This window comes from Exophiala spinifera, assembly GCF_000836115.1.
Source record: "Exophiala spinifera strain CBS 89968 unplaced genomic scaffold supercont1.7, whole genome shotgun sequence".
Taxonomy (NCBI): Eukaryota; Fungi; Ascomycota; class Eurotiomycetes; order Chaetothyriales; family Herpotrichiellaceae; genus Exophiala; species Exophiala spinifera.
In genome coordinates, this window is record NW_015622519.1 from 2,364,518 (window position 1) to 2,378,753 (window position 14,236).

At 52.2% G+C, this 14,236-nt stretch overlaps 5 protein-coding genes across 5 annotated transcripts; 3 read left to right on the forward strand and 2 right to left on the reverse strand.

The window, feature by feature from the left end:
- Nucleotides 1–17: 17 nt before the first annotated feature.
- PV08_09859 (uncharacterized protein) lies at nt 18–2,636 on the forward strand (the record flags this gene model as incomplete). Its single annotated transcript, XM_016384174.1, has 2 exons — nt 18–1,656; nt 1,717–2,636. 2 exons carry the CDS (start codon nt 18–20, stop codon nt 2,634–2,636), a joined length of 2,559 nt encoding a protein of 852 aa, XP_016232797.1.
- A 581-nt stretch (nt 2,637–3,217) lies between these two features.
- PV08_09860 (uncharacterized protein) lies at nt 3,218–3,763 on the forward strand (the record flags this gene model as incomplete). Its single annotated transcript, XM_016384175.1, has 2 exons — nt 3,218–3,376; nt 3,434–3,763. The coding sequence occupies 2 exons, from the start codon at nt 3,218–3,220 to the stop codon at nt 3,761–3,763; spliced, it is 489 nt and encodes a 162-aa protein (XP_016232798.1).
- A 167-nt stretch (nt 3,764–3,930) lies between these two features.
- PV08_09861 (uncharacterized protein) lies at nt 3,931–5,588 on the reverse strand (the record flags this gene model as incomplete). Its single annotated transcript, XM_016384176.1, has 2 exons — nt 3,931–3,963; nt 4,095–5,588. The coding sequence occupies 2 exons, from the start codon at nt 5,586–5,588 to the stop codon at nt 3,931–3,933; spliced, it is 1,527 nt and encodes a 508-aa protein (XP_016232799.1).
- Nucleotides 5,589–6,560: 972 nt separating this feature from the next.
- PV08_09862 (uncharacterized protein) lies at nt 6,561–8,833 on the reverse strand (the record flags this gene model as incomplete). Its single annotated transcript, XM_016384177.1, has 4 exons — nt 6,561–7,046; nt 7,122–8,493; nt 8,542–8,586; nt 8,646–8,833. The coding sequence occupies 4 exons, from the start codon at nt 8,831–8,833 to the stop codon at nt 6,561–6,563; spliced, it is 2,091 nt and encodes a 696-aa protein (XP_016232800.1).
- Nucleotides 8,834–9,593: 760 nt separating this feature from the next.
- Nucleotides 9,594–13,150, forward strand: PV08_09863 (uncharacterized protein; the record flags this gene model as incomplete). Its single annotated transcript, XM_016384178.1, has 5 exons — nt 9,594–10,206; nt 10,257–10,427; nt 10,496–10,520; nt 10,571–11,128; nt 11,176–13,150. 5 exons carry the CDS (start codon nt 9,594–9,596, stop codon nt 13,148–13,150), a joined length of 3,342 nt encoding a protein of 1,113 aa, XP_016232801.1.
- Nucleotides 13,151–14,236: the final 1,086 nt, after the last annotated feature.

Below are 14,236 nucleotides of genomic sequence, written 5' to 3' on the forward strand. Positions count from 1 at the left end.
TTTACTGAATCGCCAAGATGCGACGATCTCCCCTGTTAGCCCTGTTGGCGCTGATCCCTTACACATACACAAAAGTCATTCCCATTCCTCGCTCCGCACTGCTCAAGGGGAGGGAATATTGGACAGATGTAACTCTATCACCGTCGCTGACAAGCGCATTGAGTTCGACCAGCGCAACGACATCCTCAAGGAGTGCACCGACTACACAATCTGGGTCTCCTTACCAGTACATTGATCCAAATGACTACGATGCAGATGAATATGCCGACGACGTACTGCTCTTTATGCAGGACGAACTCTATTCACTGCTTCCGGATTCTGGGATCGAGTTCGATTGTCCCGACAATTTCTTCACGATGTATTTCGACGAGACTGTCACCATCAATGGAACTCTTCAAGAATGGGGCGAACTGTTCGAATCAGGCATTATGATTATCCCTAATAATTGGACTTCTTACTGCGGCGATGTGTCCGACTGGACGCTTTATGGGTATAGTAGCCCTGATGTTACTTTCGACAACAGCCAGGAAGAGGCAGAATACTACGACAGCATCAGTGACCCCGATGTCCAATATGTCATTGTGGTCCTGCATGATCTTGTCGATGTCAACTGGCTCAATAGATCCATAACCTTCGAGGCCTATGCAGACGACTTTCGAGCCATCATCGGTGCGCTCACGACGGCCCCGGAGGAATACGATTATTTCACACCGGGACCTATAGGAAACTCAACAGATGACGACAACATCGACTTCTTCGATACCAGCGTGCAGCGTCGGGATCTCTCCAGTTCGCACGTGCTGTCCAAGAGAGCAGGGGTGGGCGATCTTGTGAAGGTGGCCAAGGCTTTGCCCTCTTGGGGTAAAGTGACCACGGAGGTGATGAAAAATACAGTTCTAGTCATCGACCAGGGCATGCGAATCAGTCATATCACTGATGTGCAGAAAGGCTCACTCGAGAAACCGTTCACGAACCAGGATGTGACGATCGATCTGGACCTTTCTAAACTCCCTCAATACCCCGGTTGGGAAGGATTTACCTACAAGCTGTACCAGTTTTACTATGAGGGCAAGTACTGGGTTGAGATCTGGCGAACTGCTGTTTCAGGGGGTAATCAGCAGATTTCGTCCTCGGTAGCCACAGGCTCAGGGACATCCTCTCTGCCTTCATCAACCTCCTCCAGCACATCAACCACGTCCTCGTTCAGCGCAAGCGTTCCGGTCTGTACGTGGAGGCCCAACAAAGAGCCGCGGGATAAACCTGATGCTGGAGTGTGGTGGAAAAACCTCTTCAAAATAGATGCTGAGAAACTCATCACCACAGGAAACACAGGAAACTTACCCTTCCCGCTACGGATAGACAATATTCCTGGCGTTATAAAGGCCGTGGAAGAAGCCCAGTCCGCAATATCGAGTGTCCAGCAGGTTTTGAAACGATTCACAATCCTCACGAGCTCATCGACCACCGCAGCCATAACTGTCGTCTCAACCACGACAGTAACCGCCCAAACCACCCCAAGCTCAGTGGTCACGACGACAAGCCTAACCACAAATGCAGTGTTGGCTGGGAGAACTGCCGCCGTGTCTACACCGCATCCCACACAGGTTCTGGCAGTGCGGCAAGACGGTGGTGAGAGCATCTACAAGAATTGCGAACGTACGTAATCTTATCTTGTACTCTGTTTGGGTGTTTATGAAGCTAATTTATCGCCTTCAGTCTCCATTCTCGACTGGGACATCCAGTTTATATTCGGAAACACATCAGTCACGGTGATTCCACCGACGATCTCGTTGCACAATTACGCACTGAAGAACAGGGCCTCTATCCAAGTTAGCTGCAGAGATCCGCTTCTGCCGTCTATGGAGGCGTATCGTCTTCGCATCACCAGCGTACCCATCGGCGGGTGCGCAACTCAGCAAGGAGAGTTCGAGATCGACGCGTTCTTCACCCTCTTCCTCAGTTCGGTCTTCTCTTCGGGTTCCAACGGATCCATCACGATCGACTACTCCTACACGTGGGATCCCATTGATTTTCAGCTTGAATTACTCGGCGGAGGACCCAACGACACGATCCAGCTTAACGCGACGAAGCTCGGCATCGGTCTCCCGTCCAGCGCCGGTTTAAATTTTGACTATCTGAGAGCCACAGCCTCGTTCCCCAATATCGAGATGGGATTTGCCCTCTCTCCGGCAATTCAGGTTGATGTGACAACCCCGTTCTTGAATTACACGCGTGGCATAATGTTGGGCCCGGCGATAAATCTGCTGTCGAACGGCACCTTCAGCATTGGTCGCGGGTCGAGGAGCGCAAATGCCTCCTCGGCTTCGGCAACTCCCACGTCTTCGGCTACTCAGAGCGGCAGCACGAACATCATCTCGGACGACAGCGACTTTGCCAACTCAACAGACATGGTGAACTTGGCCGCTCCCTCAGCAGGAGGTCTCTTGGGTGGAACCATCATTGAGGGAACCGGTGCTAGAGTCCTCACTGGCATGAGCTGGGGACTCATGTGGACAGACTACACTTATCAGAAGCTGCGAGGCCCACTGGACGACGTGTTTAAGATTCCACGCTCGAAGTCCAAGGTAGGATGGTTATACGGGCCATTCAAATTCTGGTCTCGCGACCCATATTGACCTGCATCGGCATACCAACTCACACACTACCGGTCCCCCTGCTGGCAGCGTCTCCAAGAAGGAAATTGGCGGCGTTTGCAAAAGGACGGACTTCTCTACCTTTCTTGTACATGATTTTGTATCTTCAGACATCAGAAGACTTCTCTTGTAATGATTCACCGGTATAATATTAATACCTCATAACACATATCACCGAGCTGTAAACTAGTAGATCTTACTATAGGCGAGAAGGTGTCTCGGAGAGGCTCTCTAACAAAGATTAGCTCGAGTGCATGTGTGTCTACTCTGAACCGACACTATGAATGCCGCAAGAGTGAAGCTGTACGCCTTTGGTGAGGATACACAGCCAATCTCGGGCGCAGTGAATTGAATTCAGGATGCATATTTTCAGCCGTCAGTGAAGCCTCGAAGAGATGCCTGAATTCACTCATGGCGCTACGTGTGAAGCCCCTTCCACGTTCACCTCGACCAGATATATTTCAACAACTAATCGACATCTTCTTCAAATCTTCCTCGCCCTTTCGGACCACCACAAAACCTGAACCGCCCTCAAAACTAAGTCTCCAGTATCCCTCATCACCATGGGCGAGCCATGGGAATTCAAGTACTATCCCCTATTCATTGGTGCTTTCCGCCAGGAAGGCTGTGACGGCACCGCTCCCCAGATGTTCCAGGATGTCATTTCCATTGAGGTCGGATCTACCACACCTGAAGAAGTCAAGAAGAACATCGCTTGCTGCGTAAGTCGTACGCTGCCATAGGTTGGGGGTTCGGAGAACCGACGGTAATCTTTGTAGCTGAACGCAATTGCAGCTCCCCTGGACACCGACGACCCATGCGCGAAACGGAGTGAGATTCTGACCAAGGTCGCAGCGAATGCGTTCCTCGCCGTCATTGCGCCCGTCCAAGACTTCCCGAGCAAAGCACGATTCGCCGTTGACGCCATGTGCCTTCTCAGACAATTCAGAGACCATGAGGTTCGACTTTCGGGCAAGAAGAGTGACGCATGGTGGTGTCGCTTCGGGAATACGGCATTGATGATCAAGGAGTGCTTCGTCTCGGCTCGACTGGAAGAGGATGGCTATCTCGAGAAAATCTTGTTCCAGCGGATCAAGATCGCCCCGTAGCCTTGGAAGCTGTCCACTTGAGTGTCTCGTCGCCGGACTGGGCTGAAAAGAAAGCGCACACAACCACTGCGGTCGATATCGAAACACGGACAGTCTCTCCGAGCCGAACAGACATGTGGAGTTGACCCGAGAATGAAGGTGACGATTCACGGGAACTGGAGATGAGTTTATGGCTGAACGCCGATGCGAAACGGAATGATCTGATAGCATGATGGGAGAACGGGCACATCGAGGTCCACCATCCAAGGACATGATCTGCAATGAATTGAGCAACTCACGTTGAACTTCCTCGGCCTTCTTCTTCGATCGTGGCTTGTCATGGACACCTTACTATCCTCCGTAGCTTCACATCCGGCGGATCCCACACCACGTCTCGCACGCTCACGCGCTGTCTGGCAGGGATCTTCATCGACAGATGTCCCGGACACCCAACCCACTCCTCGTTCCGTATGAGCAGTAGATCGCCTTTGCGTCCTTCCTCGATCGGTAGCCCTGGTTCCTCTGAGCCAGACCCGTCCCCTCGACTGCCACCCACGCCGGTCAGCCCTATTGCCCTCCGTGCCCTCGTGCTCACACACTCGTACAACCGCGTCGCATCGTCTTCCGTGCCGGCCTGGTATATCCCCACGCCCAGTGACGCCAGGGAGATCGGATCACCGGTGCCCCACGGCGTGAACGCATTCCCGACGTTGTTCACCGACAGACAGGCGTTGATCCCGCCCTTGATCATGTCGAGTACCTGCATCGTCCCGCGCGGTCTGATCGCCGTGGCCTCGTCGTCGTCGTCGTCGTCGCCGTCGCCGCCGTTGTTGTCGGGGGGTCTCCCCATCATGAACAAATCGCTGGTGGGCAGTCCCACGAAATGGACCGGCAATCTCGAGTCCCTGATTTCTCCCGCAAGTCTCGCCATCTCGTCTCGCCTGAAGAGCGTGAGCCGCGTGCAGTGGCCCAGCACGATCGTCTTGTCTGGACGCGCGCGTTCCGTCCATCTCGCTTCCTTCAGCAGCCGGATCACGTCCCACACCATGGCAGGCCGGTCCGGGTTCAGATTGTAATCGAGGTGAAAGTCTAGATTCAGCTCGTGTTCGAGCGACGTCTCGATCGCCCATTCGATGTTCCGCATGGACGCGTCGCGTGAGGTTTCGACGTACGGCGTCGTTCCGAGCGCGCCGATTCGTCGTCGGTGACCCTGCTGCTGCTGCTGCTCCTGCTGCTGCTGTCGATCACGGTCCAGCGCGGCGTCCAGGATCCGTCGATTCTCGTCCCCGTGGTCAGTGCTGAATATCGGGTCTTGCGCAAACGCGCAGATCTGCACGGCCACTTTGCCCGCGAACGACGCCTGGAGAGAGATGGCTGCCTCGAGACACAGTGTTTGCGTGACGTGGTCCAGTTCCACAAAGGCCCGACATGCCGTGACGCCCTGTGTCAACGACGTGCCCAGCAGCTGCGCACCGCGGAGGTACAGGTCTTCGGGAGTGTAGCGTCGTTTGGCCTCGGATGTCTTGGTCAGGGCTTCACTGAACGAGCCCGACTGTGGTGCAAGGTCGCCGTAGTCTGGCACTCCACTGCTACGGTCGCCGTCGTCGGGCGACCAGGAGCCGGGCTGCGTACGATGGATGTCGTTGTTGTTGCAGGTCAGTATGTATGCTTTGTCGAGATGGATGTGAGGGTGGCAGAGAGGAGGGAGGAGAAGCGATGATGGTGATGACGAAGCTGTTTCGGCTGGGTTTATGGCTGTTATCGTGTCCGCATCCAGGCTGATGGTCCAGCGAGACCTGCAGTCTTTGCCTGGGAGGATTATGTTCTCGAGCTTCGACTTCTTCATTGTCGTCGGGTCTTTATTTCCATGAACAATAACAAGCCTGATCTGTCGTTTTTAGATTCTCAAGTTCTCGGTGTTGAATGGCCCGCGCGTTGAACATTGATTCTAGGGAGTCTTGCGGGATACTCCGTTCGATTTCTAGAATATTTCGAGGGTAAACTGATGTATTTAGGTCCCTACGATGGGTTACCGTTCCGCAATCTCTGACCTCTGCTTCGTGACTAAGCAAACCCTGCTTACCGTCATGGGCCCTGAAAGACGTTCACTTGGTCTGCTTTCAGTGTGCTCATACATGATGTCTGATGGACAATGAGCAAGATGTTGAAATATACCTAGCCTGGGCACAACATGCACATGTGCCCGAACAGCGATTACTCTTACTAGTTTTATTATTGGCATTCAGAAAGAAGACTGAGGCCACACGCAGCCACACACACACACACACACAGAATTGTGAATTCGCCCGGACTTGGGAAGTCTCATTGGGCCCTACGTCCGCAAAAACATCGCCCCTCTACTCAGTTCAGGGTGATGAAGTTGTCCACAGGTTTTTTTTTTTCAATATGGGTAGAAGGGGAAGCCGGTTTCGAGACGGACCATTTGTCTAGCTTCTTGCGGAAGTCGCCCTACAGGTGCTCGCTCTGTAAGAGAACTGATCTTGGAAATCTCGTAAACCAGCCCTTGGCCCAGTTTGTTGGTGTGATCCATGAACTTCAACCTCCATGTGTGCTTTCTCGCAGGGTCCTTCTTCCTCACTTTTCAGAGAACGATAGCATTCGCTTCGGCAATAATGGACCTCCAGACGTTGAGCAGGCTGTGGGCCGAGGTGAGCATCCTCCTCCACTCCGTCTCCTCTGGTGAGGCGAGGATAGGGAACTCCTGTTCAGAGTCCCGGACATAAACCTTCAAAAAGCCATACACCTAGCCTTTGCAAGCTTGTCGTTCAGGCAGAGGTCCAGCCAAATTCTATCTGGGTCAACCGGCCCGTTTGGGTCTTCTGGGTCCTGGAGGAGCCCACAGTAGCTGAAGACGGGTAGGGGTCAACGGCGTGTTAATTGAGTAGGCGCTGGAAGAAGCGCAGCGGTAACAAGAAGCGTCGGCATAATATTTCCACGCCGTCATCAACCCTTTACGTCGCTTTTCGCTTGACGCGGCGATATCGGGACTGTCGTCCAGGTCCAGCTGAGAACATTCCTCGATCGACTTCTCCTCCCTCGCGTTCTTAGCCTCCAGATCATCGCCGGATGCAAGGAATCTTCGCCTCCTCTGTGGAGGCATTGTGCCAGCGCTGGGGTAAAGGGACCTGACGCGGAATGATGGATAGTTGAAGTTCACCACAGTCCCGACAGATAAGCATCCCAATTCCTGAACATATTGGGGAATTTCGTGATATAAATTGGCATCTTTCCTGACCACGTCAGTCTCGTCGCGGACACATTGGAACACAAGCGGATTTGGTACCTGTAGACTGACAAGAATCAAGCATTTCTTGCTGAATCCTCACGGCAACACCATAATGTCGCAAATTCAGCCTACCGGCGGGCCGGCTGCTAGAGTGTTCTCCAATATAAAACCCATCCACAGTAACAGGACAGCATCCGTATCTTTCTCCACGACTTCAACATCTTCCATAAGTTGAGCTGCCCTGCTCAACGTAGCTTCCAGGTTCGTGCGCCGCATGATGAAGAGTACAAGCGGCCGGAGGCTTGTGGGTTTGGTGTTGTCGGTTGTTGGTGGATTGCTGTGTTTGTGATGCTGTGTTGTTCTGACAATATCGGCGACAGCGTCGAGAACTCGGACAAACAAGGACTCATTGCTCTCACTGAGATCATGAATTCCAGCCGTGCTATTGTTCACGTCTTTTTGAATGACTGATTGAATCAACTGTGCGTGCAGTAGTAGAGATTGCCTGCCGGTGAAAGGGACGATAAGGTCCGGCGTTAGCCACATCCGTTGCTGCCAGGAGTAGAAAAGGTTTAGGCAATCGCTCAGGGTGCAGAGTGGCAGGTCCGAAAAGTCCAGAAGCCCGTCCATCTCCTTCTGGAAGACAACATGCTCAACATCAGCCAGGTCACGCAAGGTGTGGGCAGTTGCCGACGGGTCGTATGCTAGTACTGCAGCCCAGATACACCGTGAAAGGCTAGCGCGAGCTGCATTGAGTGATATAAAGCCGTGCGTCTTTGCCTGGGTTTTGCGAAAGGAGTAGCCCTCTGGGGACGGAAGCATGTGGGAGGCGTTGCCGCTTTCATGAAGACTGTCGATACCAGCCAGCGAGCACAACAATTTCTCGATTTCCGTGCCCAGCGCTGTCGAAAATGGCGCGCTTCCCCGCAATGATTGCCAGAGGCTAGTCGTGGCGTGCAAGTGTATCATTGCGCGTAGGGGACGACGATTGAACAGGTCAAAGTGCCAGAAAGTTACACTAGCAATGAGACAAAGTTCCACAGGCTTGCTCTCATGCTTACTAAGCAGACTGGCAGCTCGAAAGTAATAGTAGTCCCGCGAGCGTAGAGTTGTCGGTATGGATATCTGGACCTGGGAAGGACCTCGCTCTAAGGAGGTGATGGTGAGCGACACGATACAGTCCTTGATAGCAGCTTCCTCCCAAGCGGCTCGCAATACAAGTCTCTGCCATAGTTCTGGGGCTGCCCATCTCCCAGCAACAGGTGCAGTCACTTTTGCGAAGAATTCGAAGGCCATCAATTCGCCAGGGTGTCCGGCAAAGGTTCCGTGGTAGTGTAGGTCTTTGGAGGGGTAGAGCTTAATTCCAGCACCACTTTCACGGATAACATCAGATGCTAGATGCAGCTGACGGCTCGACACGGTTGTGGAGGGTTGCTGCCGGGGCTCGAAAATCCATGTTTTGGGGGGTGCATATCCCTCGCAATGGAGTCGGTTGGTCTTGCAGCTGTGCAGATTTCAGGAACAGGAGCCCCAGCACCACGGTTCGACTTACCGTTGACAGGCAGGTTTATGTTCGTCACATTTCACTCGACGGCGTCTTGTTGTTGAGTCAGCGTCGGATGCACTTGAGGCCGCGGTAAGAGACAAACGACACACTTGCAAGTGACACAGCCTGACCGGACCTTCGGCGCATGACGTTTACTGCGTTGCAGAGCGCGTCCTTCGTCCATCTTGACGGGGACGGGGAGGGATGAGACGGTGGCCAATTCCCGGTGGGTGATTTGCTCCGCCTTCATTCTGTCACCGGTGCGCGGGATCACGTGGAGAAGTCTTGGCGGGGGCATCGCGTTGACGCTGCCTGCGGGGGATTGTGGAATGCTTCTCTTTGAGGCCCGATCTGCCATCCCAGAGTCACAGATATTGATCAAACTCCGCAAGAAATGCGGTCGCCTTGGTTCAGCTTGAACACTGCAGCGCACATTTCGGGAGCCGAAGCAACTTTCCTCTCCTTGGCCTAGACCCAGGCCTAATTGGAGCCCGGCAATCGCAAGCCAATCGTACTTTAGCCTCCTGTGAGCTGCGCATATTGTCCAAACATTCGCTAAGTCTGTCCTGAGATAATTCCTTCGGATGGCCCTAAATCTCTGTGGTTGCGTCAAACATGACTTCGAAGACTATTGACAAGGGTTGAGGCGTGAACTCACAGAACCCCGCGACGGTCTCGATACGTGCACATCTCGCCGACTTAGCTTTCGACAATATCTTGAAGAATGAAGTTCACTGTTACCTACAACGTCTGTCTCCTGCTTGTCTCCATTGCGTGGCCAATATATGTACGGTACGAATTTGCACACTTAACCAATGATCGTTTCAAAGGCAGCGCCATATGCACCTAACTTTAGAGGCTGACTACCGTCACCATAATTTGTCATCTTTCTCTTGGGCAACTTGCTTCGAGTACTGTTGTGGATGAGTAGGATTTGCTGCTGCCGAGGTGCCTCTTGTCAGGACCCAACGCAGACCCAGCTGGTGATAAAAACTCATTAGGGTTGTGTCTTCTCGTCGAAATCCCCCATCACCTTGTCAGAGTCTCCGAGCATTGCAATGGACCCGCTCTCTCTGACGACCAGTATTCTTTCGATCCTATGCCTCAGTGTCACTGTCGTCCAATACATCAATGATGTCAAAGACTCCCAAAAAGATCGCATTCGTTTGCGTGATGAGATCACCAGTGCGAGCGGACCGTTGTACATGCTCTGCGACCGTATCAAACAAGAGCAGGCGCGCATGAGTGGCGGGCCAGACGTGTCTGGCACCACCTGGATGTCGTGTGTCATGGAGCTTGGAACGCCGAAGGGGCCGCTGGAGCAGTATGAGGAAGTTCTCCGTGAACTAGAGCGTCGACTGGCGCTCCCCAAGGGGAGAGAAAGATCCGTGGCAAACTTAGGAAGGCTCTTGGCTTGGCCATTCCAGAGGAGTGATATCGAGCGTTACGTATTGGTCATTGAGCGGAAAAAGTCTCTGTTCCAATTGGCGCTGCAAAACGATAACATGTACGTCGCTGATTTGGAGTTCACACAGCCACGTCAGATCGCTGACGGGTTCTCTAGGACATTGACCCAAGCTATAAAGAACGACACCAAGTTGATACATGAAATCGCTCGTGAGGTTGCAGAAATTGCGGTGAAGATCGGCAAGATCACCGCAAACGATAATGGTAGGGCTAAAGAGTTACATTGACCACTTGCTGACAAGGAAACCATTCAGTCAGAGAAACTCGTGCTATTATCAATTGGCTCTCCCCTCTAGACTTTTCCCGCGTTCAAGATTCAATCTTTGCGCGTCGAACACCTGGCACCGGATTATGGTTTCTTGGTTCTCCAATGTACCAGTCCTGGATCGATAGCGCGGGAGGCACAATGTGGTGCCCGGGAATACGTACGGTACCTAATCTTTTAGCCGTTCGGTCAAGATCTGATGGCTTTAATTCTGACCTCCATCTGCAGCCGGTGCGGGCAAGACCTTGATGTCGTGAGCAGCTACCTCCACGCGCGGTATTAGCGGGATGATAACGAGACTAGGTCTATTGTGGTCAACGATCTTCGTGACCGATTTGATGCAGTACCAGGCGTCGGCATCGCAGCAATCTACTGCAACTATAAGGAAAGGTTGGAGCAAACCGCAGTCAACCTCCTTTCTGGACTTTGGTTGCAGCTTGCGCAGGGAAGTGGTCAGCTAAGTGACGATGTGAAAAGCCTCTACCGCAAGCACGTTGACCGCAATACCCTTCCAACATTGGCGGAGGTCGAGATGGTTGTAAGCAAGGAGGTTGGGCGATATCAAAAGGTTTTTGTCGTTGTCGATGCCCTTGATGAGTGTCATTGGTCGTTACGGATGGACTTGCTTGAAACCCTTCAAACGTTGCAACCCAAGGTGAACTTGCTCGTCACCTCGCGATTCGATGACAGCATAGCACATTCCTTCGAAGAATCTTCAACGTATGAGATTGAAGCACGCACTGAAGACTTGCTCATCTATATCTCGAGTCGAATTTCTGGTCAGTTGACAAGGCATGTCAAGAGAGATCCCTCCCTAGCCGGCGAGATTGAGAAAGTGGTTGTTGAAAGGGCAAAGAACATGTACGACTGTCCTGTTCTGCCTTATTGCAGTCTGACATATGTGGTAGGTTCCTGCTTGCTCGACTCCAGCTCGACTCCCTTCAAGAAAAATGCACTCCTAAGGCCGTTCGAAAGGCGCTTGCTATGCTACCAAACGACCTCGACGGGATGTACGATGAAACCCTTCTCAGGATCGAAAATCAAAGCAAGGACTACAAAGAGTTAGCGCTACAGATACTGGAATGGATTGTGTTCGCTGTCAGGCCATTAACAGTGAATGAGCTCCAAATAGCGCTGGCGGTAGAGAATGGCACTCAAGAGATCGATGAAAGCAATTTCGTTGATCCGGAGCTTCTCACGTCAGTGTGCGCAGGTCTTGTCATCTTGGACCAGGCTAGCAGTGTGATCCGTTTGGTTCACTACAGCACCCAGGAATACTTCAGGCGCATGCGACTTTCACGATTTGCGAATGCTCAATTTCATATCGGAAGTACCTGTTTAACATACCTTAGCTTTCGAGAATTTGCAGACGGAGCTTGTTCAAATGATCGAGCTGGCAGGGTAAGAATGCGTAAGCATCGCTTGCTTCACTATGCTGCTCAACATTGGGGTGACCACTGTCGTGACGACTCCGAGAGAGAGTTGAAAACCCAAATCTTTCAATTCATCGATAACGAAGCACAAGTATCAAGCGCGGTGCAGGTTATGCATCTGACTGCGCCGACCCGTTTCCCCGAGATCATGTCTAGACTACACTTAGCCGCTCATTTTGGCCTCGAGGAGACTGTGGAAACCTTACTTCAAAATGGAGACAGCGTCTCAGCGCGTGATGGTTTTGGAGCGACGGCGTTGCATAGAGCAGCCGAAACCGGGCAAAAGAATGTGGTTAAACGTCTCCTCGAACAAGGTGCTGACATCGAATCGCGCGACTCGAAGGGACATAGAGCGATCCATAGGGCAACAATTGGTGGAAGAACAGAGACCGTGTTGTTCTTGCTGGATAAAGGGGCTAATGTTTCCGAGGCCATCGATGGAAGAACCGCACTACATTTCGCCGCAGAAACTGGAAATAAAGAAATCATCACAGCGCTTGTGAAGGCGGGTGGAGAAGTTGATACCGTGTCTTATAATGTAGGCGAGAACAACTGGCAGAAGAAGTTCTTTGCGGGCAGGACACCCTTACATTGGGCGGCGCAAAACGGGCATCTGGTTGTTGCACAAGTCCTAGTCGAGCATGGTGCCAGGGTAAACGCACTGAACAGCACGAATCGGACGCCATTGCAGGAGGCCATCATGTTCAGTCATGTACACATGGTCAGGTACTTGCTGGAGGAAGGTGCATCTGTTACCACTGAGGACGACTGCGGCTGGACGCCATTACACGAAGCAGCCTGGCAAGCAACGCCAGAAATAGCCAAAATGCTCATCGAGCATGGCGCCTACATTGATTCGACAAATATCGACACTCCGGCGGACGCGAAATTACCTGGAGTTGAGGTTAGCATTGGTGAAGACGGATGTAAGCCTTTTCACCTGGCTACGTACATCCAGCTCATCGATCAAGGAACAGAAGAAATCGACAATGCAACCGTTGACAGCCCCCAAGACCGCAAAGTTCCTGAATTCAGGTTGAACATGGGCCAAGTCGGATGTACGCCGCTTCACCTGGCGGCGATACGTGGCGAATTCGAGCTCTTTGAATTGCTTAAATTGCACGGTGCGAATATCGAGTTCTGCGATAGCTCCGGTTTGACTCCTCTGCACCGTACAGTCCAAGCCGAACGGTCCGATGGTACCCTACAGATTATCAAAAGCTTGCTCGATGCAGGTGCCGAAATCGACGTGAGAGACAAGAGACGTCAAGAAACGACTCTGCAGATGGCTTCACGGCTGGGAAGAGTTGATCGGATTGAATACCTTCTTCAAAGAGGAGCAAACCCCGAGGCAATTAATCGCTTTGGCGAAAATTCACTTCAGCTTGCAGAAGCGGCCGGACATGCAGAGGCGGCAAGGTTGATCTTAGAGTATCAGACGCGTCCCTAGTGCAACGGGACTGAAGGTATGGTTGGCCACTATGGCAATGGGCATAGGAGCTGACAGCCTTGCCATCGGGCAGGACAGTAAACCATCCCAAGCCCTGGCCTGTGATTGGCAAATTCTCGGCGGTGTGTCCTCGTTCGAAGGCCTGAGTAGTTTTGTCCTTGATAATATTTGATCGATTGAATATAACTGAGCTATTGCAACACCAATTGCTCACCGGTTGGCGAGGAGGGCCAACCTTTTGCGTTCCTGAAGACCTTGTTGACGACGGCGCCCTCTTGACACCACCGCAAGTATGCCGATACCGCCGGACACTGTCTTGCTATTGCTCGTCGTGTTACTCCTCCCATTTTCGATGCTATGCAGTCGCATCTGGCACTAACCCTTCTCCCACCCCTTAAACCAGCTTCAAGATTCACTGAATAGGCAGTTCAACTCGCTACACCATTATTATGGCTTGTTTCCGCAGACCTCCGTGCTCGACCAGATCAAGGACCTCTCCCTGCATGACTCCATCCACATTACACTCTCCCACGAGCTGATATGTAGATCCAACATTATCATCAATATCGCCTCCGCGTGGTAAGGCGGGCACGAAACCAGCAGCCGATTTAGCAGTCAAGTGTGACTAGAAAGCAAACCCCTGAAAGGGGAGCCGATTTTCTCCACCATAGGGCCAAAGAGGACGACGGACCACGCCAACGATGAAACGCCAAAGTACGATTGGCTGACGATTGCCAGGCTACACTAGGGCCTCAATTTAGGGCCTGGTGAGCGAAGGTCGCTCATGCGCCGAATGTGTGGTTGGTTTTTGTGATATCTACCAGTGTGTTAGTCGTCTCTTACCACGACGCTAGGTGCATCCGATTTCGAACTATATCTCAAACCCTGTCAGATGGGCTTCAGCTGCCAAGGATAAGACATTGTACGCCTGGAAAATCGCCTTCAAGCTAGACTGCCGACAATATTAGCATATGAGAATCCGCAAAGATGTAGCAAACGAAATGGTTTATAGAGCGATGAGAAAGCTTACGACGTATGGGCTTCAAGAAGACTTGTCTGAGAAAATGGGGAAGAAACGTGGGAGCA